Source organism: Gigantopelta aegis, chromosome 10 (assembly GCF_016097555.1).
Source record: "Gigantopelta aegis isolate Gae_Host chromosome 10, Gae_host_genome, whole genome shotgun sequence".
Lineage (NCBI taxonomy): Eukaryota > Metazoa > Mollusca > Gastropoda > Neomphalida > Peltospiridae > Gigantopelta > Gigantopelta aegis.
Window position 1 is genome coordinate 49,993,943 of NC_054708.1, and position 17,723 is coordinate 50,011,665.

A 17,723-nucleotide genomic window follows, 5' to 3' on the forward strand; every position below is an offset into this window, starting at 1 on the left:
CATTTGTTAACTATAATTATTTCTCCTTAGTATTGTTACCGTTCAATCTTGAGATCCCTTGGCCCACTATGCTGAACTGTAATAGCAATCCGCTTTTCAGTATTGGTTCTGAACTTGAAGACGTGCTGATCTTTAGGGACAGATGAGTAGTTTCCCTTGCCATCGTCTTCCTTGAATTCAATGGCTACAGTAAACAGGTAGTTCTGCTCAGCTTCGGGAAAACTAGTCGATGAAAATGTTCTTGTACTCCTAGGAACTCTGCGGAATGTTGTTGCAAAGCAGTATAGTATCTTTGCTACCTGAAATTATAGTGAAAATGTTTCTTTCAAATTTAAAAAACCTCACTACGTCACGACAAGCCAGTTCATTTCCACACATATGTAGGTCCAGAAATAACATTAATATAATAACAATGCATTTTTACAAGTGAAAGCCATTGACCTGTTTGACTTTCAACAGTCAATGATGCTCAATATTGAATCTCAAATAACATTTCCTACAAATATCAACGATAACAAGTGGCAAGCACTTAGGTGGCACTTTTTAACTATGTCAATGAGTATTAGATCTGCTTCCTGGTTTTGTTTTCTATAAACTAATAAATTAATAATAACCAAATATAATATGCTGAAAAAAACCACCCGAATTTTTTTAACTGCTTACCTATTTAATAAGTTTACTGTAAATAATGAAATTAATTGCAACATATTATTGCAAAAAAATGTCTTAGGAATCAGCACAATAAATACTGCAATTATTGATGCCTATTTTTAACCGATAACACTACTAAAAATACTAAATTTAAGATAAACAACAAAACAAACGACAATAGATGTGTGATGAACATCTGTTAAACTGAAAGTTAGAAGAAAGTAGTTATGTATTGAACAAGCAGAAAACTAACATCAGGGAGGTAGAAGAAAGTAGTACCAACTAACAAAACATGGATAGCTCAGCTGCCACTGGTTTGACTGTCAAAACAAATTTCAACTTGTTTTTGTTTAATCTGTGGGATAAAAATTAAAGTGAATTTATTAAAAATAACTCACATTTCTTCTTTGAAATTATGTGATATTTTAAAATTGCATTTACCAGATGCAATAGTAGTAGTAAAAAAAAATAATTAATGTGTACTTTTTCAAAGGCAAATTTATCATGACACATTATTTTCCTGATTGATAGTAGTTTGAGGATTGAGGATAGTGGGCTAGTAGAAAGGTAATTAAGGGCTTTTTAAACTTTTATTTTCCTAGTAATTTCCATTAGGGAAGTGTGTTATGAAAACTCAAACAACTGATCAATGCAACTGAGTAAAATAAAACATCATTAATTATGCTTCTCTCATTCTAGGTTATGTTTAGCAAATTGAATGTTAACAATGTATATCTCTTCCAATGTATCATTAAAGGAGCTCAATCACAGATTTAGTGGGCCTTGTTTCTCTAAATATGCATTATAAATGAAACTTACATTCATTTGGAATACCAAACCTAGTTATTGTGTGATCCAAATTATTTTAATTGAACTACGATCGAGGGAATTCCATGATACGCTTCTTTTTAAAAAAAATTGGAACTCTTCTTGTGATGAGACATGAAAAATACGGAAAAACAGACTTGTAGTGATGAGGCTATATATACGACAACCGTATAATGTATTTTTTTGATTTTATATAAACGATCGCTGTGTATAGATACTTGGCAAATGAGGGCCGGCTATATACATGGCAAATAATAAAAAATATATTATTTCATGACGAAAATAACCACAAATAAGCTGAAATAAAATAATAAACAGTCGGAACATGAACTCACCATTTATTATTATCATTATTATTATTATTAGGCACGTGTGCAAATTATTTTTACTGGTTCGCAAAGTGGTATTTCGGTTTTAATGTACAGCGTAAAAAACCCAGTGTACTGTTGCATGTTTTGTCGTACAAAGGTTGGCTAATTATTACTTAACCCAGCTGAATCCAGTTCTACTGCAGGGACAAGTTCAGCCTGCCGTTTTGTGCATGTGTGAATGTGTGCACACACGTTAATCTTGCATTTTTATAGCCAAAACTCCTCCAGATAAAACACCTCCCCTCCACCTCAAAAAGGTAGTAGTAGGCTAATAATAATAATAATCATAATAATCATAATAATAATAATAATAATAATAATAATACACAATTATAATAATAATAATAATAATAATACACAATTATAATAATAATAATAATAATAATAGCAATAGTATTAGTAGTAATAGTAGTAATATGAATAATAATTGTATTATTATTATTATTATTATTATTATTACATGTATTATAATGTTGGTAAAATCACGTCGCGGTGGGGTGGGGTGGGTAGGGGCAGTTGTTATAAAACATTACATAAATTCAGAGGGGGACCCGCGAGTGGTCTCAGCTTTAGTAGTAGCCTATATAAAAAATATATTTAGAGTTTTATTGCCCCTTGCAATTTTGAGCTTTTGAAATGTGACTAAATACAGCAAAATAACCTTTTAGTCATATTTATTTATGGTAAAATTTAATTTTTTTTTTTTTTTACGTAAGCAGCCTCAAAATTACAATCAGTGAAAAACTATTAAGTTCAAGCCCTGTTGTTAGTTTGTGTACTGTCCGTAGTTAGTTTCTCTTTCAGTTAATCTACCTCAGCCGCTGATAATTTGTAATTGTTATTTATTTATTTATTCATCATCATCATCATCATCATCATTTATTTGTTATAATTAATTTTTTGTTAGTACTGTAGGGACAATATGACGCTATTCATATATCTATGGAAAACGTACACAAAAGGGTCTGCTAAATTCATATACTCCCCCAGCCCCTCCCCATTTCAGAAAATGCACTGTTCGTACAGTACTTAGTATGTATTCCTCCTGTTCCAGATGGTTCGGTAATATAGATCAATCAAATACATGTACTTATTTACCGCCTATATACATTTTTGCTGTGAATATAGCCAGCCCTTGTTAGTGGAGGCTATAGACACGGTCTTCATATATATAGTCACATCGTATATAAACACCGTCTAGTTCAGAGTATTCTTTACAAATGTAACAATTCCTATCCCAAGTTAGCTGTTATGGCATATTTTGTATAATAATGAATTTGACAAGGTGGAAAATGATGGTGTTTGTGATCCAGATGTTTAGAGTTTTTCGCGTACGACTAACAATAAATTTACCTATAGATACAAAGGCCTACTAGTCGGGATTGTCGACGTTTAACATGCTTCTGTTACTAAAATAAATTAATGTATAAGCTTTTTGTCATTCAGTACATGTATTTATTCTTTTTTAATAACTTATTTTCATTGGGTTTTTTTTTCTATTTACCCTACGTCGCAGAAGACGGTCAAGCATTCTCGTTACACGAGCGTGGTAAATCGTTTTGGCACTGCGGTTATTCGGGGAATGCCTGTCACGTGACTCAAAATAATATGTCACACCTCTGCTCTCCAAATAGCCATTATTTTTCTCAGAATTATGGACCGTACCCATAATTCAATTACTTTTATAAAATATCAATAATAAGTGTGATATGGTGGTTATGTAGATGGTTCAATAAAGTACTTTTAGGTACAAATCAAATGTATATATTGTCATATAATACCTTGTTGGGTCAATAATTAGGTCAACCATCTGTGAGAGAGTGCGTTTAATAACTACATAATATATAGTGGCATTTCCCCAATATTGTTTTTTTCCAGGAACAGGCATTGACATCAAATGATATCCAATCACTATTTCAGTACTGACAGGTCAGTATTATACTGCTCCACCTGTTTCAGATCATTTTAATAATATGGCATCAATTTCAAGTATGATATCAATGTTATTAGAGTTAGATAAAATATTCTTGCTGCTATATATTGAATTTTTATTTCTGGCATCACAAATTTTAGTACTTCATCATCAGGCTTAAGCTATTTAGATATTTCAAATTTGTTGCTTTTACCTTTTTTTCTTTCCTAATTGCCTGACAAAGCATTGTTCCTAAAAGCCAAGTATAAACATCATAAACAAAACATGCAATAACACTTCTAGTGATAAAAATACAAAGCATTTTACAACAGATTCCAACTGGGGACATTAATCTGTCATAAATATGAGACATGAATGGATTTTATGTCTAAATAGCTGAATTTTGACAAATTATATAAATGTGAGCGATTTGAAAAATTCCTGGGGGAAATTTTGCTACATTTAATCAGATACAGGCTCTTTACAGTACAAATAACTTGAAGCTCAATGACATTTATAAATGTTAAAGAAAGAAATGACATTCATAATCATTTCCAGTAATTGAATATTTTCAAAAACTATTCTTGACTAACATAAGAAAAGAAATTACATGTACTTACTGCTTCAGGAAGATCACATCTAAAGACATGACACTGGAAGATGGCCGTTTCTGGCGTGTCACCGTGACTAAATGTGAACGCAAAACACTTCCGTTCATTGCTTTCAACTGGTCCACGGGCACAGAATAAGATCCGGTGAATTTTGTAACTTGCGATGTCAGTTTCATTGGCAGGGTCAAAAAGTCTGGAAAAAAGAAGAGTGAACATATAATATTTGACAGATTAATGAAGGTACACAAACATAAAAAGATTCAAATGGATTTAGATACCAAGTCATTGTGGACCATAAGAATAAAAAATAAGAAACAAAAATAGACATGTAGATAACTAATGAGCTACGAGGAATTACAAATTATCCGTCCCGAGTGAACGAATGTTGTAAACCCAAGCCTTTGGTTATACTCTATATTACCCATTGTCACCATTTGTGAAAATATAAAAATCTTTCTGCTATTTAAAGCAATTTCATCAGCCATTATGTAACATAACAACAGCGTTCTTTTTACAGCCAAATGTTTACAATACAAAATAATACAATTGTGATTTTACTAGAACTATAATCTTCTATATTGTTAAAGGTAGACTAAATTCCAACAAGAGCCTTGTGTTGAAAAGATGCATACCCGGACCACCAACACATACTGACACTTTAACAAATGAAAAACACGTAATTTTAGAGCTTGGGGCGAAGTGACGTCAGCTCAGGTCCAACTTTTCTATTATGCACATTGTAAACAAATGCTCTAATTTACGACAAGGCGATTCGCTTTCATCAACCTGACTTGTAAAACAACATAAATTACTTGATAGTATAATAAACTATTTAACTAAATATATTTCAATTTGCATCAATATAACGAAATGGAGTTACAGTATTTTTTTCTTTTAAAAAATCCAAAGAAAAAATGCATATTATTAGGCCTATTGGTAGGATACGTTCGAACAAAAACGACCACTCACGATACCCAAGTGATAATTTTCTTTTCTCTGGGACTACGTAATTGGTCAGTTTTGTGATTTTAGATGGCAAAGTCTACTTAATCAAGGGTTTTACAGAATTACTTACAGTAATAAAGCTGGTAAAGTCCATTACGATTTGAGGTTATCACACAATAAGGTGATCTTAATAAAAGAGGCACGTCTTTTTAATGTGTCTAGACACAATGTCTAGGGACCGTCTAAATATACACCTGCCAATCAAGAACCACAGGTACAGACCACGGAAAGAAAAGACCAATTAAGCACCAAAAAACCCCACTCCGACTATTATTTCAGTACGTGGGTTAATTTATATACAAAATATAATACAGTTATTTCAACACTTTGACAATGGTGGTTTATTTTGTATTTAAAAATAAACCACATGTACACGTTGCTGTGTTACTGGGATAGATATTATTACAGAACATTGCGATGCATTCGCAAAAATCAGGTATATTTTGTTTCTTAAGTTCGAAGACTAATTCCTGACGTGACACGTTAGGTATTACGTAAACACCAGCTCGCCAGAGGGCGTATTCACTGGGATGGTACAAAATGGCTGCACCCGTTATATATAATAGCCGTCACATTTAACCGTTTTATTAATTAACTATACGATTATACTTGTTGATATTAAGCAATAATGTGCATTATGTATCATTGAATATGCACACCAGTCCAAAAGCCTTGCTTTAGCATTCCTTTAATACTGCTACTTATGAAAATATTCAATTTCATGTTTATAGAACAAATGAGTCAAATTTTCTGGAAATTTCTGTAGATTGCATAATGTATGGGTAATTTGACTTGTGAATGGAAACATTAAATGAATGAAAGTGAAGTTCCAGCTGTAGCGCCGAACAACCACACGTTGTCATTTTTTAACCAGCCAATCGTTGACTATAGAGGCAATCTGCATTTTGTTCATTTTTTTTACAAAATATTAGCCCAGATATTTTATCCCATATGGGTAATAAGTATGAATACAAAACTAATTTATAAGAAATATTCCTTGCACCTTTCCAATTTATTTCTCTGTACTTACATATATGAATTTATAGACTTCTTTTTGAAGAGTGGGAGTAAAAGTGTGACCATGCACACCAATCAATTCAAACTGAGAGGTGTGGAACACTACCCTAACTTAAAAAAATAAATGCATTTATTGTTTTACAATTTTAATATTTTCATTTACTGTATAATCCAGTCCAAATATAATTTTTCACCTCGGTTAAACTGAAACAAGAAAACTTAAGAAATATGAAAAAGAAACAGTGGGGGAAAGGCAGTGAACAATCTGATGGGATCATGCAATTTTCATAACCATCCCTGCTGCAAGTCATAATCTACACAATTTTGTTTCAGATGCGTTTTGATCAAGAGGGAAAATATGTTAAAGATGGAGAAAAGTGAAAATGTTGATGTTCTTGAAAAATAATGTAAACAGTTGAAAAACATTTCTGCATAGATTAACTGTTAGCAAAAAAAGAGAAAGAAATGTTTTATTTAACGACGCACTCAACACATTTTATTCACAGTTATATGGCGTCAGACATATGGTTAAGGACCACACAGATTTTTTTAGAGGAAACCCGCTGTCGCCACTACATGGGCTACTCTTCCGATTAGCAGCAAGGGATCTTTTATTTGCGCTTCCAACAGGCAGGATAGCACAAACCATGGCCTTTGTTGAACCAGTTATGGATCACTGGTCGGTGCAAGTGGTTTACACCTACCCATTGAGCCTTGCAGAGCACTCACTCAGGGTTTGGAGTCGGTATCTGGATTAAAAATCCAATGCTTCGACTGGGATCCGAACCCAGTACCTACCAGCCTATAGACCGATGGCCTACCATGACGCCACCGAGGCCGGTAACTGTTAGCAAGTCTTGAATTTGGCAAATTAGAGGGCAATGGCAGTGTTCTCGCTGCTCCATTTAAGTGGGGCAACCCGCCCCACTTTCGTGTTTTGCCACCCCCTTAATTTTTCTCTGCTTCTTTTCTTTATTTTCCCATATCCTACTATATTTTACAGCACCCAGGTCTGGTATTTGAAAATGCACGCCTTTTTCACACACTGAAAAAAATGTATATGTCTGCATACTGGACATCAAAGGAAACAAGCTGCAGTGTATACGAAAACACAACTGATGAAAAACTTTAGTCATAATTTAACAGTATTTTTAACAACATCTATTGTGTCCCATATCAGTATCCATTTGTATGTTTGATACACACAATAAAAGTTATATTTTATTTGAGCAATGAAAACATTCTATTTTATGGTTTCAGCAATTTCCAACTATAAAAGCACTTATTTGGTGCTAAATTTGTCACATGATCAAAACGGTCATTCTGTCTTTTGTGTCCACTAACTCCCGTCGTGATATTTTGTCCTTAATTGCAAATTTAATTGGTCGTAACATGATTTTTACTTATTGTCATTTGTTTATTCAGCAATTCTTTATAAATTATAAACTTTTCATTTTTGGGGGGATATCATGCTTATAAAAACAACTGAAGCTGTAGTGTTCATTTTTAAAATCATTTATCTTGGGCACCAAATAATATATACACTGCCAAAAACTACTTTTTATCAATGTGATCGATTCATTCGAAGAAGATAGAAATACAAAGAACAGAAAATGTGGGATCACTTTAACAAAATCTTTGATATTTTTCAGATACTTAATTTTTTTAAGATCAATAGAGTTGTTTTGAACTCTTGCCTGAGGTAGTTGCTTCATATGATTGAACCACCTCGGTAGACCCATTCTCTGAGAGTTTTTTCTCAACCCAACCAGTGTCCCAGTGAAATATCAAATGTCATGGTATGTGCTGTTCTGTCTGTGGGGAAAGTACATTAAAAAATCCCCATGCTGCATAAATGGACTTTCCTCTGAAGACTACAAATCAAAATGACCTAATGTTTGACATCCAATAGCTATGATTAATAAATCAGTGATCTAATGGTGTCATTAAATAAAACAAACTTCAGAATTCTCAAAACAAAAGTGAGGCATTTTGGTAATACTTGTTAATTTTACGAGATCTGACCATCAGTGCCACAAATATAGATGGCTATAATCATGGCTTTTTGCATTTGCTCATTAGTCACAGAGACAGTGTTCAATGTCATAACAGTGAAAATTCTGTTGCCTTCAGTATTAGTTTTGGTATATACTGTGATAAACGTGCATATAAAATATATTTATTGACCCTTAACTTGTTTTGAGTAGTATCTGTCGGGTGAAGAAACATGTACAAACCAATCTTATTGAAATAACATCACAATGGTCAATGTGGTGTTTCCACAGCATCTTTCTTACATGAATGAAACATAGTTGTTACATTCGAATTTACATGTGTATGTCATAGGTGTTTATTAATCGTTTTATGTTATTTTATGAATGTCGAGTATTATTAATAAAACTAATAATAATAATCCCTTTAATAACTTAACCTCGTCCAAAAGGAAGGCACACATAAATCACTGTTTAAAACATTTGTTTTGTTTAACGACACCTCTAGAGCACATTGATTTATTAATCATCAGCTACTGGTTGTTAAACATTTGATAATTTTGACATATAGTCTTAGAGAGGAAACCTGTTACATTTTTCCATTAGTAGCAAGGGATCTTTTAAATGCATCACCCCACAGACAGGATAGTACATACCATGGCATTTGATATACCAGTTGTGGTGCACTGGCTGGAAGGAGAAATAGCCCAATAGGCCCAATGTCTGGGATCAATCCTAGACTGACCGCATATCAAGCGGATGCTTTACCACTAGACTACATTGCATATTGCATATGAACAACAACAAAAAATCCCACAATAATGGCTGGAAAAAAAATGTATGCAAAATAAAATATTCCCATGCAGTAAATACATATATATCAAAAATTAAAGACGGCATACCGAATAAATCCATCAGACTGACTGCAACAAAGGAGAAACAAAATACAAACACAGTGAAACAAACATGAAGACAGTAAATGAAAAAACCAAAAACAAATCATAACTTTCCAGGTGCTCATACATGTGGAATATCAGGTTGCTAAGTTTTCATATCATCTTTATTTAGCATGGTTTAGATAATGGTGTAACAAAAGAAAGAAAATTTTAGTTTTTTAATGAAGCTCTCAACACATTTTAATTTAGTTAAATGACATCAGACATGTGGGTTAACAGGGAACATTTTGATTTCAAAATCTTGATTAGCAATATTTCTAGTCAACTGAAAAATTTTCAGCAACTACTGTTTAATGTCTTAAAATTGTGTAGCGATCTCTGAAACTTGAGTAGTGTATTGCGACATTATACTAAACAAAAAATTCACTGGGTTAAGGACCACAGAGAGAATTAGAGACAAAACCTGCTTCTGCCACACGATGGGCTACTCTTTTTGATTAGCAGTATCGGATCTTTTATATGCACCATCCCAAAGACATGATAGTACCTACATACCATTGCTTTTGTTACATCAGTTGTGGTGCGAGCATCAGCAAGCCTTTTACACCATTATCAAACCACACCAAATTAACATATCAAAACATAGTAATCTGTTTTTTAAAAATCATAAAACCCCTTTCAAGCTATATTTTAAACTTGATTTCTGTGAAAATAAACACAAGTTTAGTTCTGATTTGAGGAAGATCTGTCATTGGCTGTTTTTTACGACATTTTTACACACTACAACAAACCAAAACAAAACAATAATGGTGAAAACTTTCAGTGTTTTCTCTTTTATAGAGATATTACCTCAAAACAAGTGCATTCCCCCCCCCCCCCCACACACAAGTGGACTGGTCCGAGCATCCCAACAGATAATGGGATGGCCTAAATCTTCTACAGCATGCTCCCTTGTAGTTCTGGTCATGTGACTATAGCTTCCTTCTTTTTCACTGAGCGCATTACACGGATAACAGGAAAGCAGGGAGGCACAGGTGGGAATAAACCCTTGAGGACAGGTAATATTTCTATAAAAGAGAAAACACTTAAAGTTTTCTCCATTTCTTTTCAATATTACCTGTCCTCAAATCAAGTGCAGCATTCAACAGATGGTGGTGGGTACCAAATCCGAAGATGCTCTTAAAAACTACCAGAGACCGGAGGGAGACTTACCAGGGGAAGAGTTAGGCCAACCATAAAGACCCCTCTTCCAAAGGATGCCCGTAACAGCCCAATGCAGGTGATGTTAGGAACAACAACCGGAAAAGGCGGCATCCGTCAGCAGTGGCAAACCCGACACCAAGAAACCAACAGGAACTGGAGATGTAAGCCACATCATATGCAGGTTCTCTGACAGGGTGGGAAGACGTAGCCATCAGGGATGCAGGTATTAGGTAACCTCCCAACGTATTGGAGTGTTATTAAAAATAACGAGCAACAACATTGTATGGGTGCATCCGTCAGAACACTGAACTAAACAGGCCCCTGAGTGTTTTCTGACCAGTACACCAAAACCGGTTAGTCCAGTTAGGAAACATAATACCAAATGCAGATTGTGCAAAGGAAAATGTTATCCAGACAAAAGTTCCGGCACCAGTACATGAAAGGTGCAAAAGAACAAATGTCTCAGCAGTCCTCAGCTGTTGATTCGAAGGACATCTCGGTGTGCAGCCTAGAATCCAACAGCAACCATCAACGGTGACGAGGACGGCTAGTGTTCACCAGTGTCTGCACAGCCACCACAGGACTCAGAGGATGGAAGCCCTCGACATCCTCAGTGGAGACGTCCCTCAGGTAAGAGTTGACAAAGATGGAGTCCATCGCTCAGAAACAGTCAGTGAGTATGTGCTGGATAGGAGTGTTTGCAAAGACATGGTGGCGGCCAGTGCACGCAGTTCATGCGGGTTTGAGGCAGAATGTGCAGGCAAACCTGCAGTCTGGTACGCTGACAGAATCGTAGATCCAATCCAAGGAGCCACAGTGTTCTTGGTAATGACTAAGTGCATCTGGTGACAAGAAAGGAACAACCTTGAACGGCATTGGCGAACGAGCGAGTCCTTTCAATATAGTGGTTCAGAGCTCAAACAGGACACAAAGCCAAGACTTCAGTATCAGCCGGACCCAGGATGGACGATAACTCTTGGACCACATACGTTCGCGGCGGTTGATCAGGAAGCTGATTCTTCGCCAAAAAAGTTCAAGAGGAACCCCAAGGTAACTGACTTGCATTCACGGTGAAACCGAACCAGGTCCACATCCAAGGCATGTAGTTCAGAAACACGAGCAGCCGTTGGGAACCCCAACAAGAAGACAGTCGTCCGAGTAACAGCCTTCAAGGAGGACTCATAGGGTACTACAGTCAAGGACCTCAAAACCAGACTCAAGACCCACTTCGGAGGATGAAGCGATGAACTTAATCTTCTGATTGAAACCCATTAATCATCTTATGGATCTCCGTGATAGCAGATAACTTTGTACCAGTAGCAGGATCACGGACAGTAGCGAAGACCGAGACATAACCCGCAATCGCTCAGCCCTTGAGATTCAGATATGTACGGAGGTACACCAGGAAATCAACCAGACAAGGTACAGGAACTGTCTGAGGCTGGAGTTCATGCTGCAGGCACCATCGGACATTGTACGACGCAGTAGGAGATGATCGATGAGCCGTAGTAGACTTGGAAGAAAAACCCTGCTTCGTCAGACCTATGGCAATAAGATCCAAGTGTGTAGCCGGCATAAGCATGGTTGCGGATGGTAGAGCCAAGATGTGGGATGCAGCAGCAGATGAACCCACTCTGGCAGAGGCAGCGAATGTACATCGGTGTGATCAACAGCAGACAACAGTATTGTTGAAACCACTGTAGCACCCTGGGCAGCAGGATCGGAAGTGGGAAGGCATATGCACCCATCTGATCCCAGCTGATGGTCAGAGCATCTAGGTCGATGGCAACTGGATCTGGAACTGGCAACACATAGACCCGAAGTTGAAGGTTGAACTTTGTGGCGAACAGGTCGATGTTTGGTGTCCAGAGACGCTCGCACACCCATCAAAAAGCCTCTGGATGTAGCATCCACTCAGTTGATTGAGGAGATGACAGCCGGGATAAACAGTCTGCTAGGACGTTGGAGACCAATGGAATATGTTGTGCATGGAACTACAGAGGCACATCATGCACCAAGTCGTACAGGCGAAACATCAGCCGCAGAAGACTGCTGGAGTGTGCCCCGCCTTGTCGACTGATGTAAGCCGCCATGGTCATACTGTCTGTGACCACCATAAGAGTCGCTCCAATCAACTGTTGACACCAGAAGGATGATGTATAGCACGGCTGCTTCTGGAGACCACAACCCGGACAGATGATGAGTCGCCTGGAATGGCCGCAAAGAAACTCTGTCGAAGACGTTCGCCTGGCATTGCCACCATCAGGGACTAGACTGCAGGGCGACTGGTAACTGGATCAGCAAATAGTACTGAATGCATGGATTCAGAAACAACTGGATACGGCGAAGCTGGAGTCGACATCTCAGCGTCAAATCTTGCGCCGACGTCAAAATCGCTCTTGCAATGATACTTGATAAAACAGTAGTAGAGTGATGCAGGAACCAGGACATCGGAAACAGTGATCCCGTGAAACAGTCAAGAGCCAACGACAGCATAGAGACCCACTACGCTATATGCCCAATATACGTGGAAGTGAAGCAACGCAAACAGCAACCGGCTAAAATCTATGGCCGTCACACCACTCGGTGCGACCAGTATAGCGAAAAGAAAAAGAAGGATGCTATAGTCACATGACCGGAACTACAAGGGAGCATGCTGTAGAAGATTTAGGCCATCCCATTATCTGTTGAGATGCTCAGACCAGTCCACTTGTGTGTGGGGGGGGGGGGGGGGGGAAGGGAGAAATGCACTTGTTTTGAGGACAGGTAATATTGAAAAGAAATTACTTTTTTAGTTATTAAAAATTTGCAGCCACGATACGTTTGTTATTGTTTAAACTATTCTAGTTGGGAAAGAGTAGGTAAGAAAAAGAAAAATAACTAATAATTTTTCTGTTTCTTCACCAATTAAGTGTTAATAAAATAATGGAGGTGAAAACGAAATATGCTAAAAAATCAATTTAAGAACATAAAGTAACTCATTAGATGAACAATCTAACACCAATAAAAAAGTGTGCAAATATTCAAATATCTGGCACATCTATTATATATTAAGGGTTCATACACATTATCATCCAACATATTCTATGTTTTCTAAGGCATTTTCTATGACCTTTTTGAAAATCAGTTTTTTATTTTAAAAGGTGAAAAACCCCAAAACAAACCAATTTTTAATTTCCATGACGTTCCAAGACCAAACTAAAAACTTCAATGACTTTCCAGGCCTGGAAAATGACATTTGCTAAATCCACGACTTTACAGGACTTTCACATCCCACATAAACCCTGTGCAAAATCCACGACTTTACAGGACTTTCACATCCCACATAAACCCTGTGCAAAATCCATGACTTTACAGGACTTTCACGATCCACATAAACCCTGTTTATGTCAGACATTCTTATTTATGTTCCAACTAGAGACATGCAAGTTTCATTTCTGGATACCAAATAAACTGTTTTTAACATCTACATGTATACAAAAATGTATTTACCGGGTAATTGAAAAACACTACCCATAATTTTCAGTTTAAAAAAAACCCCAAACTTTAAGTCTTCAGTTCTTCAAGAACATTAAATGTAAACTGGAAAAAAATACCCAATGCTGTAAAAATGGTTAAAATACTGAAAGAGCAAAGAAAAAAGAAAGAAATGTTTTATTTAACGACGCACTCAACACATTCGCTTTGAAAATGTTGGTCAAGGTGTTAGAAAGGAATTTTCATTAATAAATAATGTACAATTAAAACCAAAAACAACACAAAATGTTAGTACATGAATATTTACTAAATGCATCTATTTCAACATGCCACTAATAAAAAAAACAAAAAAACCCAATAAAACTACTTACGTCACAACACCTTCTGAGGTGTTAGGAACTGACAAAACAACAGGAATAACCATCTTCGACTGTTCGTTTAACACAGCCATGTTACGATAAATTTCCACCTCACTGCGGGGAGCATTCACAGATGCACAGCCAAGGTAGGTAACTCCATTAAAAACAGTACAATCACCACCTGGCATTGAGGGCAACGATGTTGACCTACTGACATCTGAAATTCATAAAACAGATTTTCTTGTAAAAAAAAATCCAAATTTCTTGTGGAAATGCATTTCAGCTAAAACTTTGGATTATGTAAAAAAAAAAAAAAAAATTAGTAAACCAATAAATGTGAGAGACCTAACTTTATAAACAATTTAATGTCTTAAAACCATTTATTGCATGGTCCTAAATTAGCTATATGGAAAACAATTGCTGGTATTATTAACAAATCATATCTTTTAAGATGCCATCTTTTGATATTTCACTATATAGCTACTTATAACTTGTGTACTTTTACAGGACCAATTAATTTACTTTAGGCTGAAGAGATACAGGTGGTACTACAAATACTTGCTGAAGGTTTCTGTTATTCATTATTAATCTCAGCTGATATTTTTAACTTCAAGAATTTTTCAGAATTATTCAATGTTGCTGATATTCTTTTGACTTCATCAAGGTGAGACAAGTCATAACGAGTTTTGATTTATCACAAAGAGTTTTAACTGGGATCAAATTACCCTGAATGTATCACATTTAAGGTGATTTCAAAATGTGTTACTTATTTACCAAATGATTAACTGGGAGAAATAAAATTCACACACCTTAGTAAGTACTGACACACAAATAATTGAGAACAATTAAATTAATAATAAAAATAGTATTCTTGTTCTTACTTGGCTGAAACACATCAGCTGAACCTGGTCCGATCACTGACATGGGCTGCTCTTGTGAGGATGACATGGCATCGGCCATCAGCCCGTCGGCTGATTGACTACCTCTCAGGACGTTGTCCACCGATTCCTCAGACCCACCTTTTTCCGTATCTACAGAGTTCGAAGCCATCTTCACATTTAGCAACTTGTCAACACTGATTTCTTCGTCAATGTCATTAATATCACCTGTCAACTTAAATTTTGGTTCTCCATTAACAACAACAAATTCATCTCCAGTTGAGGACGACTCGATAGAACCTTGTGATATTGCATCCTCCATCTTACCGACAAGAGGTCTCCATACTTTGATTAACACCAGCCAGTTCTCCCTACAAATATTTAATAAACATAAAATATTCAGAGATTAATTTTAATATTTTTGTTTTAAAAGGTATTAGACTAAGTACTGCATTCTTTTCCCAAATGTTCAGTTAAGCTCACAATTAATATTAATACATAAAATAATATGTATTAATAAACAAAAACATTATGTTACATTGTAATTAGAAATAAAACAAGTTGAATTTAATAAAAATTAGGAACTTCAAGACAATTTTTTTCAGAAAATAACACATGTAATAATTAATAGTTTTAATATGTAAAGAAACAAAAGGAAAAAAATAAACCTATCAGGGAAAAACTAGTACAACATATCAGTTTACAAAATAAACACAGCTGACCCAGCTATTCTCAATCAAGATCTAAGTTACATTCATGTAATTAATAGGTAGCTCTGAAACAAGGTCAACCACAAGTATCAACCAGTCTCACTATAGCGTTTGCCTTTGCCATTAATTGTTTTTCATAGACAATGATTATTGATTACACATATAGTTTTGAAATAATGTGACAGAAATACCTGATACAAAATAATTACAGTCCCCTCACCTCCCCCACTACAGTAAACTCTGTAATGCATGTAGCTGTTAGCTAGCAAAGACTCAATATCGTAAGGACACATTCAGAGTATATTTCTTGCTAAACCAGTTTTCTTTCTGATGAGGCTTAAAATTAAATGGTTACCGTAATCAAGTTTTTAAAACATACACATGTATGTATGACACATGTACTGTCAATCCGGTATTGAGTAACAACACAAGAATAATAATTTAAAAAAAGTTTTTTTGTCAGGTGACTGCTGAATACAGGCTGTTCACAAGTTCAAAGACCATAACTTTGTCATAAATGAGCAAAACCCTGTGAAAATCAAACTTGATCTGTAGATGCAACTCTACATGATAAAGCTACATGTTACTTGTATATACATTTCAGCTCAACATCTTAATGCATAGTGAAGAAAAGTCCAGAAAACCAAATATAATTAAAGTTCCGTTATATTCATTACAATATATCATCATCCCATTGGTCCAGCTGTAGGAAAGGGAGTTTTTTAATTTCTCGATGAATGTAAAAATTATGTCGTCAGGGAACGTCATACCGGATGACGTAATTTTATATTGGTAATTTGTCTTACGGAGCGTTATTGTTTTAACCAAAAAAATAATTCAAAATAAAATATGAACTTTAATGTTATTATTAGCAAATATGTTTCAAATTTAATTATAAATATTATCTGTTATTTCTTTTATGTAAACTAGATCAACTTCGCCAATTCACACAGTTCGAGGATCTTTTTTTTTTTCATACCCCGATGAACATAAATGAAATAAGACAATCCTTAAATGAATCAGATGGACCTATAAGACGGGTTTATTGGCAAGTGACGTCAAACTACTGTGCGCGGCCATGTTTAGAATCACGTGATCGGTCTGCCATTAAGGGAGTGAAACTCGCCCAGTAATAACATGTGAAGGCATTGCATCTGGGTGCATTTTCAGTATTTATTACCTTTTAGTACATTTTGTGAAAGCAAAACCAATATGTCAAATAATACAACCCGATTTAAAGATTGTAGGTTCATATCAAAGTTGGTGGAAGTGTATTAATAATTAAAAAGTAAATAATAAAGCATGTATATATACACGCGAATATAAAAGCATAACGAATAATTTAAACTTATGCAAGCAAATATAATTTCCCTGGACACTTGTATAGCCTAATATATTGAACTTTAAAACAATATTTTAGCCTCAGCGCCAGTCTAAGCTACTGTTTTGTTTGTACTTGCCTTGGACATCACCAGTAAGTGTCAAAGGGGTTCGTTTTGTAATTAACTAGTATATAGAAAATTGTATGGCTAATCAGAGGTGCATTTTCAGGGTAATTTAGTGTTGTATATTGTGGATGATTAATTAATTTTAAAAAATTTCCAAGAAACAAAAGATAATAATTTAAAAAATATATATTATAATTATAAAATAATAACAAATAAATAAATTAATTAATATTTTATTTTATTTATTTATTTTTCAGGGGCATAGGCTAGGGATGGGGTCCGAACCCCCCACCCCACCCCCCGCCGAAGCAAATGGTCTGCTTTCAGAACTAAAACATACAGGTTTATACGTATGGAGTTTCTGGT

At 35.4% G+C, this 17,723-nt stretch overlaps 1 protein-coding gene across 2 annotated transcripts in view; it reads right to left on the reverse strand.

Moving 5' to 3' along the window:
• The window catches only part of LOC121384080 (rab GTPase-activating protein 1-like), a 41,273-nt gene that overhangs the window by 20,166 nt on the left and 3,384 nt on the right, over positions 1-17,723 (reverse strand). For both annotated transcript variants that reach the window (XM_041514303.1, XM_041514304.1), the window contains exons 2-5: positions 15,203-15,570; positions 14,334-14,538; positions 4,383-4,566; positions 40-299 (exon numbers count right to left, since the gene is read on the reverse strand). In XM_041514303.1, the coding sequence (XP_041370237.1) occupies positions 40-299; positions 4,383-4,566; positions 14,334-14,538; positions 15,203-15,521 (968 nt within the window). In that variant the 5' untranslated portion in view covers positions 15,522-15,570. The remainder of the gene's footprint in view (positions 1-39; positions 300-4,382; positions 4,567-14,333; positions 14,539-15,202; positions 15,571-17,723) is intronic.